Source organism: Lepisma saccharinum, chromosome 28 (assembly GCF_977018435.1).
Source record: "Lepisma saccharinum chromosome 28, izLepSacc3.1, whole genome shotgun sequence".
Classification (NCBI taxonomy): Eukaryota; Metazoa; Arthropoda; class Insecta; order Zygentoma; family Lepismatidae; genus Lepisma; species Lepisma saccharinum.
In genome coordinates, this window is record NC_139256.1 from 39,432,242 (window position 1) to 39,452,294 (window position 20,053).

A 20,053-nucleotide genomic window follows, 5' to 3' on the forward strand; every position below is an offset into this window, starting at 1 on the left:
AAATTGGGTCAGTCCAATGTTAAAAATTTAATATTATTATTGTAAATTATTAACAACTAATGTAAATATTATGAATTAATAATAACTATAAATTGTTTGTAAATTATTACTAATATTATTTTCAACTTTAGAAATGATGAAAGTACTATGTTTCAGCAGGTTTCAGTCACTGTTAATCAACATAATAATAAGTTTATTACTTTCTTATCATTTGAAATTAATGTCAATCTCCAGATGCTGAATGAACAGTTTGTCTCACCCCTCCCCCCACTTCTGGATAGTGTAGAAACATTTCAAGTGAAGGAAAAATCACAGAAAGAACACCATGATTTGATTAATTTCATTATTGGCTGTAATTACACACACATGGATAAATGATACTCCTAGATTGTTAAAGATGTAGAATTTCCCTGTTCTCGTAATTTGTCTATTACTCCCTCTGTCCCATAATTATTGTCCGGTACACCTTTTTTTGTTGTCTCATAATAATTGCCCGATATTCAAACTGTGACATTGGTGTATACAGAAGAAGAACATGAAACGCAGGAATGAGTCATACAACTTTATTACTTAAGGATCAGTACAAATTGTGCTTTCCATCTGCCTCTTCATCTGTCATTCCTGTACTACCATTTTGGCATACCGGACTATAATTATGGGACAGAGTGAGTAATATATTTCCTTTTCTAGTCAACAGTAAATAATACTTAAACTATTGTGAAGCATTTATTTGTAATAAGCTGGGTATATGCTAACAGTTCCATAATGAAATCTGAAAGCATGAAACAATACTTGTTATTATTTGAAAACCTAATTGAAACATTTGTGTTAGTGGCTTCAAAATATTATATTGTGATGGAGGATGAAATCATTCCTGGTGGGAATGAAAATTTACTTGCCTGGGATAATTGGATCTATTGCCAGGGTCACCAACCCCCTCTACCCCCCTTAGATCATACGATAGTATTTTTACAAGCATTAGCAATTTTGTCATTAAGGAGAAAATACAGCGTGTCCACAATGAGACTCCAACATTTTGAAAGTCTATAACTTTTTCATTTTAAATTGTACAGCTGTGATTCCGGAAGCAGCAGAAGCAGAAACTCAAAAAGTTTATGTTGTAACGTTTTAGTGCGTGCAATAGCTGTAGTGGCGCTGCTGCACTCGATTGTTTGAAAATGGAGATTCTAAACGAGCGTGAACAGGTTGTGTGGTGGTGTGCAGAAACGAAATCACTTATTCATGTGCAACGAAACTTTCGTCGTGTGTACAATAAGGATCCTCCGACATTCACGACTATAAAGAAGTGGTGTGATCAGTTTTTGGCGACCGGCAATGTTTTGAAAGGACACTGTGGTGGTAAACCCAGAATCCAGGAACAGGTTGTAGAAAATGTGTGGAGGTCATTCGAAAGGAGTCCACAGACGTCAGTAAGACAAGCAGCGACAGAACTTGGTATGAAACGGTCGACAGTTCACACAGTTCTTCACTGCTTGGTGGACTCCTTTTGAATGAACCTGTGCACGCTCGTTTCGAATCTCCATTTTCAAACAATCGAGTGCTGCAGCGCCACTATGGCTATTGCGCGCACTAAAACGTTAGCACATAAACTTTTTGAGTTTCTGCTTCTGCTGCTTCCGGAATCACAGCTGTACAATTTAAAATGAAAAAGTTATAGACTTTCAAAATGTTAGAGTCTCATTGTGGACACGCTGTATATGGCTGAGCCGATACCATAAAACTATTGGTTGGAATTTCACCGATACCAGCCGTTAATTTTCCGGAATCTGGGTGTTTTGTGGAGTCTGCAAAAATACCACGTGGCACTTTCACAGGATCTAAATATCCTGAAAAGTATGCAAAATTACTATTTTTAATTAATTTGGTTTGATTGATGGATGTGCTTCATTTTACTTCGCTTTTGTGTCACTTTTGGTTAATTTGCAAAGATGAGGATGAGTGATGATGTGATGAAATTGATGAATGGACACTCACAAACATCCATGCCCAGGTCGGGATTCAAACCCGGGACTTCTGGCATCATAGTGTGATTTGCTAACCACTCTGCCACAGGGGCCAGCTTAATAATTTTGGCAACAACTGTGTGAGAGAAATAAATTAGGTGATTACATCATGTGAAATTATGAATATTTTAAAGCAATAGCATTGTTTCATGGGAATACTTATGTATTAAAATTAATAAAAATTCTGAACGACTTTGAACTGTTACAATTTTCAAGAATCAGTAGTGGTATTGGTGGGTATCAGTGGTATTAGTGGTATTTGTATCCATTCAAAGTTGTATTGGCTGAGCCCTAGAAAAAATGTACTTAAATACTTCAATGTATTTCTCCCTGAAGTCTCAACTATATCAATAACCATAAACGTATGATACATGATAAAGATTATTGTGATTATATTTATGAAAATAAAATTACATAAAACAAAATTATAATTTATTTTCTACTTGTATCTTTCATGAAATTTATGGTTTCCAATTCACAGTTGCCATGAAGGTGATGAACGAACTAATCAGTGATATTGAAATGGTTCCTGGCCTCCTAGAAGCATATGATGTTCCTGAAACTGTGCCAAATATTATGGCTCTTATAAAAGAAGCAAAAGCAAAATTATTACGTCCAACACAGTTGATTGCAGTTCCTGGAGAGACTCCTGAAGAAACTTTGTTGCGAGAGCTGGAAATACTTGGTATTGATAGGGAAACAGCTATACAAGCTGTAATAAAAATTCAGGTAACATATTCTCTTTTTTCACTCTCTGGTTATTTCTATTGACTAAAAATGAAGGGGTAGGGGGGAAAAACAAGTAAGTCAACTTTCGTCAAACTCCAGAAAATGAGCTTTTCATTGATAAACGTTACTGAAGATGTAAATGAAAAGATACAAAATTCATATATTTTGATGAATGGAAGTGCTGAATGTATGAAATGAAAAAATCATGTTGTGAAGTCCAGTACAGCATCCACATGGCAGGAAATTACACCACCAAATTGCTCATGGCAGAGAATTGACTTACCTGGTTTTTTTCCCCCTGACCCTTCAAATAATCCTAAATTTGCATCCCTCTGGGCATATTGTAAGTGTGGTCTGCAAATCTGGAAGTTACAAGGGTATCATCACTGGGTGGGCAAGTGGGCACAAGCACACCCTATACAATGGCACTTCCAAAATTTTTGGTAATTTCTTGCAATAATAAATTCTCTGAATGCTAATGCTTCCTTATTAGCATGCAATGTTAATTGGGCATTATCCATTGTCTAATGCTTTTACCTATAGTTATTCTGACACTACGTTTAGAGAGAGAGCATCTTCTCTTCAGTTCAGGAGAAAAAAAAATATTTTTACTGGTGGGTAATGAACCTACAACAGACCTGAGATTTTACTGTAATTTGGTTAGCTCAACAGATTTGTATACACTATTACTATATTATCATTATTATTATTATTGCTATACCTGTAGTTCCATACATGTAAGCTACTTGTACATGCACAATGTGATAATTCCAAACTTTTGTAAAAGTTGAATGGATGCTAATCAATCAATGGTGTAGTCATATTCTGTGGATCACTACCAAATTTTCGATGCATTCGGTTCTCATCAGTCCACTGATTTTACACTTGCATTGCTGTGATGGCATTATGTCCCATACGGGCAGCATACAAATATTCACCTTCATGCAGGTCCATAATTGATCTCCATTTGATGCTCTCATTCCTTGGTATTGCACCCTTGGAAGTCAACAAGGTATAATGACTTTTGGAGGAATGTTTACAACTTGTTGATCATGAAACACAATTATACTTGTCTGTCTCCTCAACAGCCCTCTGTTTATGAGCCTAACATGATAGTTCAAAGGTGTGCTGTGAATTTTCATGATAGGCAAGCGATGGGTCAGTTTTTTATTTCGGCTAATTACAACATTTTTGAATGTAATACAAGGGGGGTAAGGGTAAATTTGAAGCCAAAGTTACAAAAAATTGGACGTTGGTGAAAAATTTTAGGTTCATCAATACGTAACTTCGTTGCCTTGTAATGAACGGGGTTCGGATCCCATTTTAAACTGTAGGTCGAGTCCCAATCAGCCTTTCTGTGCATAAAGTGGACTCAAACATAATATTGTTTTTTACTGACACTTTTAACTACTTAATGAAGACTTGCCCATTTTTCTTACTTGTTTTGGTTATGCATAGTTCAGAACACTGTCTCTCATGATTCACCACCTCCATCTTTTTGGGTACAAGTTCTTCAATGGAATGGTTTTCAAAGAAGATCACTAATCGTGCCCTTAGCTTCACCACTCCAAATTGATGGCTCGTCTCGTTTGTCAACCTTGGTAGTTATTTTCAATGTAGTCCTTACTTTAACACAAGACAGCAAGATCACCACAGTAAAGAAAATACGTACCCACAGCTCCCACGCTTCCAAATGCGCCCTCTTCCTCACCCTATTTGCAGTGTTACATACCCTCTATATTTTGGAGTTACTGATCACATGACAGACATGTCTAAGTATTGGCTGGTGATTTTATTTCTTATAAATACCATACGACCGGTACTCATTGACTAAGCTTCATAAGTTAATTTGTTAATTATACTGTTAAGTATCATAGGTGAATAATCATACAGAGCTAGGTGGTACTATGGATGCATAGAAAATTCTGAAAGTTAGCAACACTCTTGCCAAAGACGAAGCAGGCCAGGGAAGGAGGAAGGAGAATGACCATGCAAGAACTGCATAAGTCACTCAAAAAGCAGGAAGAAAGGCGAGCAGTCCTCTTCTTTATAACACGGATCAGCTGTGCTGCATTGCCGAGCCTCATGAAGAGTGCAGACGCTTCATGTTTGCAGCCAATACGACAGGAAATGAAAAGTCTGCATATTTAAATATATTAAAGTAGATAAATTACTTCCGAAGGTGTATAAAGGCATTGAAAAACATGAACTTAAGATAACAAAATTGTTTTTAAGAAAATAATGGAAGCGGCGCTTGCTCTGCCTTCCTTTATCACACGCTTCTGGTAGTATGTGTGTGTGTGTGTGTGTGTGTGTAAAATCTTTAACAACATAATACAGTGAAACTCCGATTTTACATTCTCGAATATTACATTTTCCCACATTATACATTCAATCTTGATGGTCTTAATACAGCTAAACTTTATAAATTTTTCCTCAATTTTACATTTTCTTGCATTTTAAGTTCTTTCAGCTTGGTCCCCTGAGAAATGTAAAATTGAGGTTCCACTGTAATTATGAAAGGGGAATCTTTCTACTTCAGAAAAGAAATCATCCTTCTCTCAAACAATCATAGCAGAAGTTTTCACAAAAGAAGTTCCAGAGAAGATTTGAAAGAATTCTAAAACATTCCGTTTCTCTTACAGGCAGCTTATCGTGGGCATCGAACTAGAAGACTTCTGAGATTGAAAGGGGACTTGGCTGAGCAACCTCTTCTCTTCAGTTATGAAGCATTACGACGAGATCAAGAGCTGTTGGTGAAATCCAGGAAATTAAGTCGCAGGCCAGGAGCAGAAGGAGAATATTTAGAGCCTATGAGACCCTTCTCAATGTGGCTGGGTGGAATAGAAAAGAATTTGTTATTGCAACAAACAGTAGGTAAGTACATTATCCCTGTATTTACATCAATGCAATAATAATGATTTTTCTTTTCAGTCATTTGTTACAAATAGATTTTATTCTACTTTTGTTTCAAGCAAAAGCTTGGAAATGTGCCAATGCTGTTTGGTAGCAAATCTAGGTCTAGGAAATTTTTGAAGTGGATACAAGGCAGCTACTAGCTGGGGCAGCTTATGAAATGTATACGTTATTTGAGTATCAAATGCCAGTCAGATCTCCAGGCGTATGCAAGGAATTTAGCACAGCTGCTATTAGGGCTAGAAAGATTAAACAGTCTGTCTTAGGTCACCCTTTTCTGGTGTGTGGTGCTATGAGTATATCACTGAAATGCTTTTATCCCATTTACATCTTCTGTTCTAGATGTGAATGGAATGTGAACGAGCTGTCTTTGGATATGGATGAAGTACGTTCTCAGTTGTTTTCCCATGGTGAAAAAGGATGCAGTTCCACTGAGCAGTTGACCTCATCAGGAGTGTGTTTCTATCACAAAGGACAATTTATTTCATATGCAGAATTCTTTTGTAGAAGGCCCAATTAGTGGTCCTTAAGAGAGATGTTCATTGATTAGAGGAGGTTTGACCTAACACTAATTCCAAATGCACTGCTTTGTGCTCACTTTAAGTCACTCATGACAAACAGTGATTGGGCAAGTCTTGCCCCTTGATATACCAGGTGGCAAAGTTACCCATGTACTTCCATGATGGGTTGTAATAAAGACGTGAACTGTTCCAATTAGTTATGGATTTGCCTTTACCTTGCAATCTTCCAATAAACGAGAGATTATTTTCTCGGAACTTCAAGCCACCAACAAATGTCTTTCTAATTAATAACTCAGCTAATTCACTAAACGTGATTATTTGTACAATCCATCATGGAAGTACAGTGCCACATTTCAACCTGGTGGCGAAAAATTGAACTATTTTTTTATATCGCCATCCTCTTCCCCATGGTCTGCATAGTGGATTCACCAAATTTCAGAATTCTAAGATGCCTCAAACAGGCTACAGAGGGCTCTGAGTTGGGTAACTTTAATTCTGGTTACCTGGGTAGTAACACATTCTGGATATTTGAAGTGAAAGGCCTCCAGTTTTGGAATAAAAAGTTAGATCCAGAGGTGTTTTGTCTGTGCTGTACTTGGTTTGAAGTAGATGGAAATGTTCAATACCAAATGATCAACCTAGAATGCTAGGTTGAATATGGCACTGAAGTCACCAGCTATCAACCCACTCTGACCCAGGGTGAGAATTTGGAGATCATCGAGGTGGAAACACCAATCTGGATGCTTACAATCTGTGAGGCCTCCCCAATGGTGCAGTGGTAGCATCTTCGTCTTGTAATCAAGGGGTACCAGGTTCGATACCTAGTGGAGGCACATAGTGGTTTGGATCCCACTTTAAACTGTAGGCCCAGTCTCGATTAGCTGTGCTGTACATAAAGTGGAATTAAAACACCAAATCAACAGCTTACAATCTGATACAAGGGTGAGTTGAAATGTGATTTGCGAAAGGATGCCACAATGACGTTGTTTTTCCATAGGAAGTTCTGCCAGAATGTAAGTTGTTGTTAGATTCCATTTCAATTTCAATACAGTAAAATCATATTGCATGTTAAACTTACTTGCCGAACACCTGTCAGGACGAGCGAGCTTGGCAAAGGAAGCTTAAGGTGGGCTACTCTGCTGCATTTAAATTTACAGAGGTTGTTCCATCTACGTTTGACCAATTTCGTTCCTCCCCCCCCCTCCCAGGCAGATTGGACTCACCCGAACTGGCACATGGCATCCTGCAGTGTTGTGCAGTGACTGTCTGGGAACGGAGTTGTTCATCCACGCGGACGAAAATAACGCACAAAACAGGACCATTGTTGTGAGTGTTGTGTAAAATCTTTTTCCAAGTGTGTGGGTTTCCGCTCTGTGACCAACATGCCGCCAAAACTAAGCCGGTTTTGGGAAGGCTATGTTGCGGCTCTTTATGACGCCCAGTTTAGTGTTTCTGTCATTAGAAAACAGTGCAAGAAGAATGGTTGCAACATCAGTTTAAGTGGAATAAAAAATGTTATTAAAAAGTACAAGAGCAACGAAGCTCCATCATTTGGATCACCAACGAAGTTGCCTAGGAAGCGGGATTGCACCGAGGCGACCCCTACCATGCAGAGGAAACTGCGCAAAATGGCAATGCAAGAAAATCCGCCAACACAAAGGTGTATGGCTAATCGTCTTGACGTGTCTTTGGGGACTGTGAGCCGGACCTTACACCATCAACTCAAGCTGGAAAAAGTCATGAAAGCTCGCTGCCATCTTCTCACGGATGCCCACCAAAAGGAACGAAAGTGTAACGCCCGGAAGCTGTACGAACGGCATCTGGCAAAACAAAGGTGGAAGCACGTCGTAACGCTCGATGAAGCATGGATTTACCTTTCCGACTGCGGTAAACCGAGAGCCATCATGTACCGGGAGAAAGGCGCAAAGAACTTCAGAAGGTGGGTCTGTGTATGTAAAGAATCCTTCCCAAAAGGGTTCATGGTCATTACTGGCTACTGTTACCGAGGTAAACTGAAGATTCGTAGGGTGGCGAAGAACTGGAAAATAAACTCGCACTATTATCAGGAGCAGATCATGCGGCCGATCTACGAGCATGAGATTCCAACAATGTACGGAAATGATGCCAATCTGGTGCGCATTCACATGGACAAGGCCTCATCGCATACTTCACGATCGTCCCTCGCATTCTACAGGGAGATGGAGGAGGCAAGTGGTATACAGGTGATACCTTTCAATGAGGTACCTGTTAAATCTCCAGACGCAAGTCCTATGGACTATTGTGGATTTGGCTTGCTGAAGCGGGCTTTGGGAAAACGGCGTGTGACAACTGTGGAAGGACTTTGGAAAGCTGTGCAAAGTGAATGGGACAAGATTCCCCTCCCAGTTCTTCAGAGAAGCCTATTACAGTGGAAATTACGCTGTCGGGCTATTGTTAGGAACCAAGGGACACACATCGAGCACTTACGGACCTGGCACCATGGATTCGTTTAAATTTTTGGGTAAGTCAAAATTGGCCAAATGTAGACGGAACAACCTCTGTAGTTGTGCCTATGTTTTGGAAAAAAATCAGGATTTCTTGAATATTGCAGAGTTGATTACTGGTTAAGCTCCAATGTCTTTCTGTCCTTGCCTAGATTTTCAGTGTTGTGGCAGAATGGATAAAGATCGGATGTGAGGTTTGTTTCACAATTGATACTGTAATACTCACTGCCTTGGCAGTGATGATTCATTGATAATATAAATAATAAACACTTATACAATTAATAAAACAAGACAGTATCATAAAATTATGTTTCCAAAACTTATAAATATCATCACAATACACTCAAAGGCATTTTAATTTAAAATAAATCACAAGCAAATAAAATCTCATGAAATGTTAATACAAGAATAATAATTTTTAACAAAAAAACAACTTAAAATGGCATGGTATGGAGGCACATTAGGGTGCAGAGATAGAGCCCCCACAAACATGATCCTGGTTATTTGTGGAGATTATGCAATCAGCACCACTCTCCAGCCAACTTTACCCCACAGGGTTGTCCTGCTACTCATTATTAGAGACTGGGTGAACCACAGAGCCATTCCATGCAGGAACATTGATGAAAACCCTGGGAATCGAACTCAGGTCTCCCATGTGGCAGTCAGATGCCCTACCCACTGGTATATGTGCTTGCCAACAATTGATGAGTTCATGCAGTTGGTAGAGCATCTAACTTCCATGTGAGAGACTCAGATTTCATTCCCGCAGTGCGTAATCTCAAGCAGCAATTTTCCCATCTCCCTGCAAGAGAAGCTCTGTGGGGGTTCACCCATCCTCATGTCAATGGGTAACAGGGACGGCGACAGGGGTGGGTGCTTGCCCACCCAAAAATTCCTGTGCCCACCCGATTGCCCACCCAATCAAATTCAATAAGTACAATCAGTGTTGCCAAGGCTCAAAATATAAATAGTGGCCCTCGTATCAACTTTATATTCGTTCTACTAATAAGAAGAAATCACAACAATCACTACAAAACCGAAGTGAATAAATTTTAATAAATCAGTTATATATGGAAAAAGCTACAGAATTATTCAATTGCTAATGGGTGGCTTATCCTATTTAGAAATCCTCGTTCCACACATAAATTTTGTCACATGAATCAGCTGAAAATGTCAACAGAATGTAGATGCAGCTGAAGTAAAGAAAAAAAAGTTATGTCACGAAGTATATAGAATACGATTTTGTTAGTTTGTTTCTAAGCCCACTTTCATGCTCAGATAGGCTAATCGGGACTAAACCTACAGTTTAACGTGTAGTCCGAAACAGTGTGCATTGTGCTTCCACCAGAGGAGGGGGGAGTCAAACACAGGACCTCTCCATTATAATGCGACAGCATTATGCCATTTAGGAAAAATATACAGACAGAACTCGCACCAAACGTGGCATTTTATCACCACAGAATATAGAAAAGGAAAGTTAAAAATTGTACTTACGTATGTGAGTATAGTGCTCTTATGGTAGAACGACGTTTCAGAGATTGACTATCTCTTTCCTCAGGTTCGTATAAAAACTAAGTACTTGGCATAGCATAAGCACAGTTGGGTAGGAAAGGCCAAACCTGCAGGTTGCATTGTGATTTATGCAGGTTTTTTAGAATTTTAACTTTTTTAACTTTTTTACCTGTGAATAGGTCTACTGTACAAGTTTTATTAGGGAACGGCTTGGTTTTTACGTACTTCTAATAGCAAAAACTTAATATTTTAAATGTACCCTAACCAACCCTTAACCACAATCCTCATATTACATTTTTGACGCAGTACTATGCCAAGTACTTAGTTTTTATACAAACCTGAGGAAAGAGATAGTCAATCTCTGAAACGTCGTTCTACCATAAGAGCACTATACTCACATACGTAAGTACAATTTTTAACTTTCCTTTTCTATATTCTGGATTTGTGAGTAACACGCGACAAACCTATAAAATGCTATCACCACAGAAGATGCGTCTATTTTAAGAGGGTGATTGCCTGAGACAAATATTTGAGACTTTCGGAAAACGTCATTGTTCACGGAATTAGCTGCCTTAATCCACTAATGAAACGCTATGCGATTGAAATTACCACCTCAACTTTCTAAGAGGTATGAACTAATGAAACTCCATTTTTGGAAGAGTAAGTTGTGGTTGATTTGTTTTATTGTAAGTCATTATTCTGCAAATTTTAATAACGACGATGTTATAAGGTTCGATGGTGATTAGATGAAAGTAAGGAAGGGGTGAAAACAAACACACACTGACACTCAAAATACAAAACCTCATAAATTATTACTTTGACAGTGGTTCCAGGCGCCAGGGACTCGTTGCCCTGAAAGAATAAAGTTTCCAGGGTATGCTGCACAGGATAGTGGTTGACATTCTTGTGTGTTTGAAATGGTCACGCCATACAACCCAATGAAAAATCGATGAAGTATTACTGGTACGATGATCAACTTCGATGAATTCCTTGTGTCCTAAAACATTTTGTTACCTCAAAAAATATGTTCATGTAACCATACCTGTATTGCTTCTCCCGTATTAGTAATATGACAGTTCTTCAGAACACGAATAGCAACTTAGCTAATAATCTCTTAAATTCTGAACAGATTTCTCAATCTTACTTGTTTATTACTTATGACGAGTGATATTTTGTCAAAATAGATTTCATTAGCCTAGGGATACTTAATGGACAATGAACAAATAATTTGTTTTCCGTGTGTGTGTTTTAAATCATTCCTAATAAGACGTTCATTTTAATCCAAACATTCAGTGGTGGCGATTAGGAGGAGCGGGAAGTGGATAATTTCAAAATGTTGTCAAATATTTTTCATATTTTTACCACTTAAAAAGCAAATATTTTCCACATTATTAGCACCTAAAAATCCAATTCCTGGTGATAAAATTTGATATGTGCCAGAGAAACCAATGCAGTAAGTGGAAAGATAGCTTGTGTTGATTATTCGCAAACATGTTGGCACAAGGATGCAACAAGCTATGCTTAAAACATTTCAAATTTTTAATTTCAGAAACACACAAGCCAGAGATAATTGAAGATGAAGAACGTCATCTTCTTATTAACTATGAAGAAGAATATGCTGAAGATGATCTTTCGAACATAGGCAAGGAATATCTGGAACAACTGGAACGAGAACAACAGGAACAAGAACAACAGGAACGAGAACAACAGGAACAAGAACAACAGGAACGAGAACAACAGGAACAAAAGCAACAGGAACGAGGACAACAAGAACCTAGTGGAGATAGTGAGGAAAATGAAGAAGAGATAGGAGAAAGTGCTGCAGAGGAACCACCATATGTTAATGAAGATGCAGAAAAAGAAGCAGGTGATATTGGTGAACTCTTACAAGAGAATCGTCTAACAATAGAGGAAGCTGAAGCAGCTGCACTAAAGATACAGGTATTCTTCTTCTTAATGATATGAATTGAGGGACAGAATCAAGGTTGGACTAGAGTAGGTCATGACCCACCCTGTCAAAATATAATAGGCAAATTTTGATAAGACACAACAAATGTATAGAAAATGCTGAATGTGATTGAATCTTCCTTGTTTGGATTACATAATAAGATTATGAATATCAGAATACATTCTTGTTTGACGATGTGGCTCTCCCAAATCTTTGGCAGATATCCAGTGACCCAGCCACATGTACTTCAATATGCTGTTCAGGGAAAAGCATTTATGTAAAAACAAAAATGCAATTTCACAACAGACAGTTACTGTATTTAAGTGTGTATACTGAGCACCCTAGTTTTTGATGGGGATATGTGACAAACAATTACATCTCATATATAATGCGCAGTAGAATCCAGTTTGAAGAAATGGTTTTCATAGTTGTAGGTCATTAAGCTGTTGATATGCCGATCAACAGTGAAAGACATCATACCTATTCAGTGAGTCGCCTGTTGCTATGTGGACCCAGAGGAGAATATCCTCTTGTGTTAACAATAAGTCACCAAGCCATGCCACCTCCCCCCTCACCCCCCACTGTGTTTAACATTCACTCTTTAACCAGCTTAGTCTGTAAAACAGAAGGCGAGATCAAAATTACTGTATGGATTTGCGGTGCTCAGGAAGTTATTTTCTATTATTTCTTGCCCAAGGAATACCGCTGATTCGCATCCCATGTGATGGGAGGTCCATGCTCGAATTCTGACAGAATGGCACTGCTTTCCTTGGTGTCGCAGAACATTACTTTACAAAGTGAAAAATCTTGGGAAATTGTCTTCAAACTTTCATACGTGGTTTTGCTCATTCCTTCTTTATGTTTTCTTAAAAAAAACTTCAAAATATGTACTTTTTCCATGACTAACATAACATTAATATGAGGCACATTCAGGACCCTCAAACTAGCAGTTAGCAACACAAGATTTCTTCCAGTAAGGCATTTACACACTCCATATATATAATATTATTTGGCCAGTAATACATTCTAGTTATTATTTTATTTTTCCTTATATTTTCTTTCATCCAAAGTACCATAAAAATCAGAACGTTCCTTCATTTTGTAATGGGCCCATTTCAACCGCATTTCATATTAGTATTCATATTTTGGATGCGTGCGACTTACTCACTATCATATATAAGCATAAAATCAAAATTTGTTATTTACTTACGTACAGTGAGTATATACTTGGCATGGACAATGTTTCGGTGGCAACTGCCCCCTTCTTCAGGTCAAGAAGTCGGCTTTACGGAAATCCACAAAGCTTCGTCATTTAGAAAGGCTATTGGTTTTTACGTGGACAGGTTGAATGCTAGGATAACAAATGACTAAAACAGGACTATTCCCACATTTCAAAAACCCTTAAAACTCATATAAAAACTGTTAAAACCCGTGTTACTATCCGATCACAATTCACATGTTGACTTTAACCGGTATGTACTCAAATGTGCGAAGTTGCAAGTGAGTCAATTTTCCTCCTTCCCCTAACTTCCCCTTCCATTACGTCATTTTAAAACGAGAAGTCATGTATGATGCTTGCTTCCCATTCAATGCCTGGGTTAACCTTGAATCCGATTTCTTTATATTCACGTTTTTCCAATTTTTTCAACATTCCTAGCCGTATTTCATCTACATTTCCATCTTCTCTATTCAGCTTGTTCTCTCTATTTTTACATATAAATGTTTTGGAAGAGGAACATGAAATAGTCACACGGGAAGTTATATGCGAGGAAGACAAATTATTAAGTAGGAATGTTTATGAGGCCTCATTTATATGTAAAAATAGAGAGAACAAGCTGAATAGAGAAGATGGGAATATTGATGAAATATGGCTAGGAAGAAATTTTCAGCGAAAAATGCAGGTTCGACCAGGACTCGAACCTGGGTCTCTGGCATACCGTGCCATTGCTCTAACCACTGAGCTACCAAGCCGGCCTGGCCTCACCTGATCTTTCGCTATCACTGTTTTACCTGCGTGGAATCGTCTCTGCCAGTGCTACTGCAGGTAAAACAGCAATAGCAAAAGATCAGGTGAGGCCAGGCTGGCTCGGTAGCTCAGTGGTTAGAGCAATGGCACAGTATGCCAGAAACCCGGGTTCGAGTCCTGGTCGAGCCTGCATTTTTCGCTGAAAATTTCTATGGAGTACAACTCCTGTGTGTGCCTAATCTACAATGGCTAGGAATGTTGAAAAAATGGGAAAAACGTGAATATAAAGAAATCGGATTGAAGGTTAACCCAGACATTGAACGGGAGGCAAGCATCATACTCGACTTCTCGTTTAAAATGACGTAATGGAAGGGGAAGTTAGGGGAAGGAGGAAAATTGACTCACTTGCAACTTCGTGCATTTGAGTACATACCAGTTCCAGTCAACATGTGAATTGTGATCGGATAGTAACACGGGTTTTAACAGTTTTTATATGAGTTTTAACTAACTAACTAACTAACTCTCTAGCCTTCTTAAACCCGAAGGTTCATGGCTGCAGCAACACAGGCCTTCCATCTGTCCCTATCTTGAGCAAGATCTATATACTCTTTTCCATACCTACCGATTTCCCTTAGGTCCATCTCGACCTTGTCCCACCATCTTCGTTTGGTTTGGTTTGAGTTGGTGTTTTAAGTCCACTTTATGCACAGTAAGGCTAATCGGAACTGGTCCTACAGTTTAAAGTGGGATCCGAACCACTTGTGCCTCCACCGGGTATCGAACCCGGGACCCCTTGATTACAAGGCAATGACGCTACCACTGTGCCATGGGGGAGGCCCCTCCATCTTCGTCTTGGCCTTCCTACAGGTCTCTTACCATCAGGTTTCCCAACAAGAATCCTGTAAACTCTTCTTTCCTCTCCCATTCGTGCCACATGGCCTGCCCACCTAAGTCTTCTTGATTTAATTATTCTAATAATGTCTGGACATGAATACAAATTATGTAGTTCTAAATTATGTAACCTTCTCCACTCACCTGTCTCCTCATCCCTTTTAGGTCCAAAGATTTTCCTAAGGATCCTATTTTCAAATACTCTCAATTTATGTTCCTCTTTCAATGTAAGGGACCAAGTTTCACACCCATATAATACTACAGGCAAAATTACGGTTTTGTATATTTTAACTTTTAGTTTCTTAGATATTAAATGGGAAGACAAAAGTTTATGAAGAGAGAAGTAACATGCATTTCCTGAATTAAGCCTACTTTTTATTTCCTCTTTAATATAATTTTCATTTGTTAATATTACTCCTAAGTATTTGAATTTGGAAACTGGTTCAAACGAGTTGTTATCAATAATTAGATTTTGATTATTACCTAACACTTGGTTTCGGCCTGTAAGCATATATTTAGTTTTCTCTTTGTTAACTTCCAAACCTATCACCTATCTCTTTAGCAGTTTTGAAAAATATTTTAGCATTATTCTTAATTGTATTCACATCATCCCCCAGTAAATCTACATCATCTGCATATGCTAACAACTGAGTCACACCATTTAATTTTAGTCCTTCTTTAGTTTCTTTTACCTTCCTAACAGCATATTCTAAGGCAAAATTAAAGAGCAATGGAGATAATGCATCTCCCTGTTTTAACCCATCATGAATTGTAAATTTGTCAGACATATTAATACCCACACTAATTTTACCTTCTGTTTCACTGGTGCATATTTTTATCATACTAACAAGCTTCTTAGGTATTCCAAACTCTACTAATATATTATATAATTTATCTCTTTTGACCGAATCATATGCTTTTTTGAAATCAATGAATAGCTGATGGACATTTTGATTATATTCCCACTTTTTTTCAAGTGTCTGTCTGATGTGAAAAATTTGATCTGTAGTTGATCTGTTGCGTTTAAATCCACATTGATAATCACCTATAATTTCATTAGCATATGGGGTTAGTCTTGTTAAAATAATGTTAGATAATATTTTATATGTTGCTGAGAGTAGAGAAATTCCACAGTAATTATTGCAGTTCATTTTATCACCTTTTTTAAACACAGGAACAATTATGGATTCTTTCCACTGTTGAGGGATTTCTTCTTTATTCCATATTAAACAAATTAATTTATGAATTTGACATATTAATGAATTTCCACCATATTTAATTAACTCAGCTGGTTTTAAATCAATGCCAGGTGCTTTGTTATTCTTTAGCTTTTTAATAGCATCTTTAACTTCAGTCAAGTTAGGTTCTGGAACTAAAGGTTCTGCTGTGTGTACTTCATTCACTTCTGATTTATCTCCTACATGGACATTTAAAAGGTCATTAAAGTAGTTCTTCCATCTATTTAGAATATCGCTTGGGTCTGCTAGAAAATCACCGTCTTTATCTTTTATCAAGTTTACTTTAGGTTGCCACCCCTTTCTAAACTCATTTACACCTTTATATAAATCTCTGATATTTTTATTTTTGCTGTTTGTTTCAATTTCGTTAATTTTGCTTTTCAAGTAATCTCTTTTTTTACTTCTAAACGTGTGGTTAACTTCTCGCTTTATTCTATTATAATTGTTTAGATTTGTATAATCAGAGTTATTTAACCACCTAAGTCTAGCCTGATTTCTTATTTCTATTAGATTATGACATTCATTATCAAACCATGGCTTACTTTTTCTCGGTTTATGTTATCCTATACTTTCTTTAGCTGCTGATTCTATTGCATTACGTATATGCTCCCAATTCTTATTTACGTCTGTTTCATTTATATTTTCATCATCATTTAAATCCTGCAAAACATCAAATCTATTTGACAGTTTAATTTGGTAATCTTTCTTAATTCTCTCATCAGTAAACTTTCCTGTATCAAATTTTAGAACTTTTAGATTTTGTTGCTTATGATTTATCACTGAGAGTCTTTCTCTTAATTTAGCAATTACTAAATAATGGTCACTGGCACAGTCAGCACCTCTATGTGTACGAACGTCAATTATACTAGTATGCCTACTCTTATCAATGAGAATATGATCTATCTGATTATGAGTTTTACCATCTGGAGAAGACCAGGTATATTTATGGATATCTTTATGTTTAAAAGTGGTACTTTTCACAATTAAATTCTTTGAGGTTGCAAAAGTAATCAATCTTATACCATTATCATTACTTAATTCATGAAGACTTTCTTTACCAATCGTGGGTTTAAATGTCTCTTCTTTGCCAATCTGTGCATTACAGTCACCTAACAGAATTTCCATATCATACTGAGAAAATTTATCAAAGACCTGTTCTAACTCTGTATAAAAATCATCTTTAGTATTATCATCTTTATCTTCCGTTGGTGCATGTATGTTTATTAAAATAATTTTACACCACCTACCCTGTAAAACTGCATATGATATCCTATCATTAATAAATTCTACTGTTTTAAGAGCCGAGATAATTCTATTATTTATGAAAAAGCCTGTTCCAAAATTATGATTTTCAGTACCACCATAGAAAAAAGTATAATTTTTAGTTTTACAATTCCCTTCTCCTGGCCACCTAACTTCCTGGACAGCTACTACATCTAATTTATACTTAACTATCTCATTAACTGTACACTGAAATGCCCCAGGCCGGTAAAGGCTCAGAACATTCCAGGTGCCTAATTTAATATCCTTATTCCTAACGTAGATCTTATCCTTAGTCCAGGGACCTCCCAAATTAGTCCCCACCCGGAGATCCGAACGGGGGACTATTTTACCTCCGGAATATTTTACCTTGGGAACTTCCATGGCCTTATATTGCTGATTCTTGACATGGCTTTTTACAGTGCAGAGTTGTCAGCTCTACGCCTAACCCCCAATATGAATGGAGGAACTACTACAGAAGACAAACACAAACACATTAGACAGCACAACTACTACACAAGACACACACAAACACATCACAACTATAACACAATATAAACACAAACACACCGCAACTACTACACAAGACAAATACAATCATTCAAAGTGTTAAACTAGCTTCCAGTAAAAAGAAACTGTTTGTAGGGAATTTTGCTAAGTATAATGCAGGTTATATGAATGTGTGAAAAACCATAACGGTACAAGTAACATTTTGTGCGGAGAGAAAAAAATGCTTTTAAACATTTGAATGTTTAGGCTATTTAATGTTACAGTTTGCATCATAAAATTAAAAAAAATTAAATATATGCAATACACTTGACGGTAGCTACTCACTTCATCCTCTCTGCTATTCAAAAGTATGAGCCTGTTCTGTGCCCAAAGTGCACAACTCATTTTTTATTTTTACGAAAATGTCATACCGTTATGGTTTTCACTCATTCATATTGGAATTTTAAAAATTGATAAAACAAAAATGCAAATGGCGGCAGTTAGGAAACATTAGTTTAGTTATAAGCTAATTTAAAAATAGTCTGCCGTAAAGCACGGAGACGTTGAAAATCTAATAACTTTCGGTATGAGTTTTAAGGGATTTTAAAATGTGGGAATAGTCCTGTTTTAGTCATTTGTTATCCTAGCATTCAACCTGTCCATGTAAAAACCTATATCCTTTCTAAATGACGAAGCTTTGTGGATTTCCGTAAAGCCGAAGAAGGGGGCAGTTGCCACCGAAACGTTGTCCTTGACAAGTATATACTCACTGTACGTAAGTAAATAACAAATTTTGTTTTTATGATTATGTTTTATATTAGTGTCGCTATCTTGAATGGAATACTGTTGCCACATTCAGAAACTGTAGGATTTAAGCTTTGCAATGATATATAACATGATAGGGTTCTGTAAACGTAAAAAATCAATGCAAGTGTCACAAAATCATGCAATGACACTGTACAGTTTCATGTTGGCTGTCCGAATTATTCCTTGCATAATACGCACCAAGGTTTTTGGGGGCAAAAATTTTGGAAAAAAGTGCTTCAATGATATTTAAAGAAAAGGAACAGAAAGTCACAGTTTGTGACATATGTGCCTTTTCCCAACACTCTAGATGTTTTGTAAACAAGCATATACATAGCCGTAACTTGGCAGGGGCAGGGGAGCCACTAAATTTTAAAATTAATTATATTAACCTCTTGGGACCTGAGTAGCAAAGTATTGAAGCGTATTTTTTTATAATTGTGCAAATGTAAGCTATTGAGCAAAATAGTTCTGGACGCTATATTTATGGGATGGAAAACTTACTAATTCTGCCCCTGCTGCAAGTTAAGTCCCAGTTTGATTCTGCCTCTCCCCCCTCAACATCAAAATCAACTCTCTAGTTTGATTCTGCCCCCCCTCCAATGCTAAAGTTAAGTACCAAGTTTGATTCTGCTCCCTCAAAGTTAAGTCCGAAGTTTGATTCTGCCCCTTCCCCCAAAGTTAAGTCCCAAGTTTGATTCTGCACCCCCCACATCAAAGTCAAGTCTTTATTTTGATTCTGCCCCCCCCCCCAAGTTAAGTACCAAGTTTAATTCTGATCCCTACATCAAAGTCAAGTCTCTAGTTTGATTCTGCCCCCCCATGCTAAAGTTAAGTACCAAGTTTGATTCTGCCTCCCCACACCTGAAAGCCATGTCTTAATTTGATTCTGCTCTCTCCAAAGTTAAGCCTCAATTTCAGTTCGATTTTGCCCCCCATACCACCCCCCCCCCCCCGAAAGTTAGGTACCAAGTAATGCCCATGAGCATATATACTTTGAATTGGTGATGTTTTAATACACACCAATGGTATTTTAAGAAAATACCAGTTACATGACTTGATAAAAATACCATGAGCGTGTACTGGAATGTTGCCAATTCAAGAAATACTTTTTTATGTAATACTTCTAATGAGTGTGTGCACATCACAAAAGTTGGCCCTGACTTACCATAAAGGGGAAAAGGGGTTGTGCCTACTTGTACCATGTTACATGTGGAGTAGTGCACACTGAACATTTCTATTATTGGTACTTATGTAACTTTCTACAAATGC

General features: G+C 37.5%; 1 protein-coding gene and 2 non-coding genes across 4 annotated transcripts in view; 2 read left to right on the forward strand and 1 right to left on the reverse strand.

Annotated features, from left to right (window-relative positions):
- LOC145980749 (uncharacterized) overlaps positions 1 to 20,053 on the forward strand; it is an 85,267-nt gene that overhangs the window by 48,045 nt on the left and 17,169 nt on the right. For both annotated transcript variants that reach the window (XM_083113809.1, XM_083113810.1), the window contains exons 4-6: positions 2,506 to 2,753; positions 5,399 to 5,630; positions 11,735 to 12,126. In XM_083113809.1, the coding sequence (XP_082969935.1) occupies positions 2,506 to 2,753; positions 5,399 to 5,630; positions 11,735 to 12,126 (872 nt within the window). The remainder of the gene's footprint in view (positions 1 to 2,505; positions 2,754 to 5,398; positions 5,631 to 11,734; positions 12,127 to 20,053) is intronic.
- Positions 14,033 to 14,104, reverse strand: TRNAT-GGU (transfer RNA threonine (anticodon GGU)). Its single transcript has one exon. It is a non-coding gene; the product is annotated as a tRNA-Thr (tRNA).
- Positions 14,217 to 14,288, forward strand: TRNAT-AGU (transfer RNA threonine (anticodon AGU)). Its single transcript has one exon. It is a non-coding gene; the product is annotated as a tRNA-Thr (tRNA).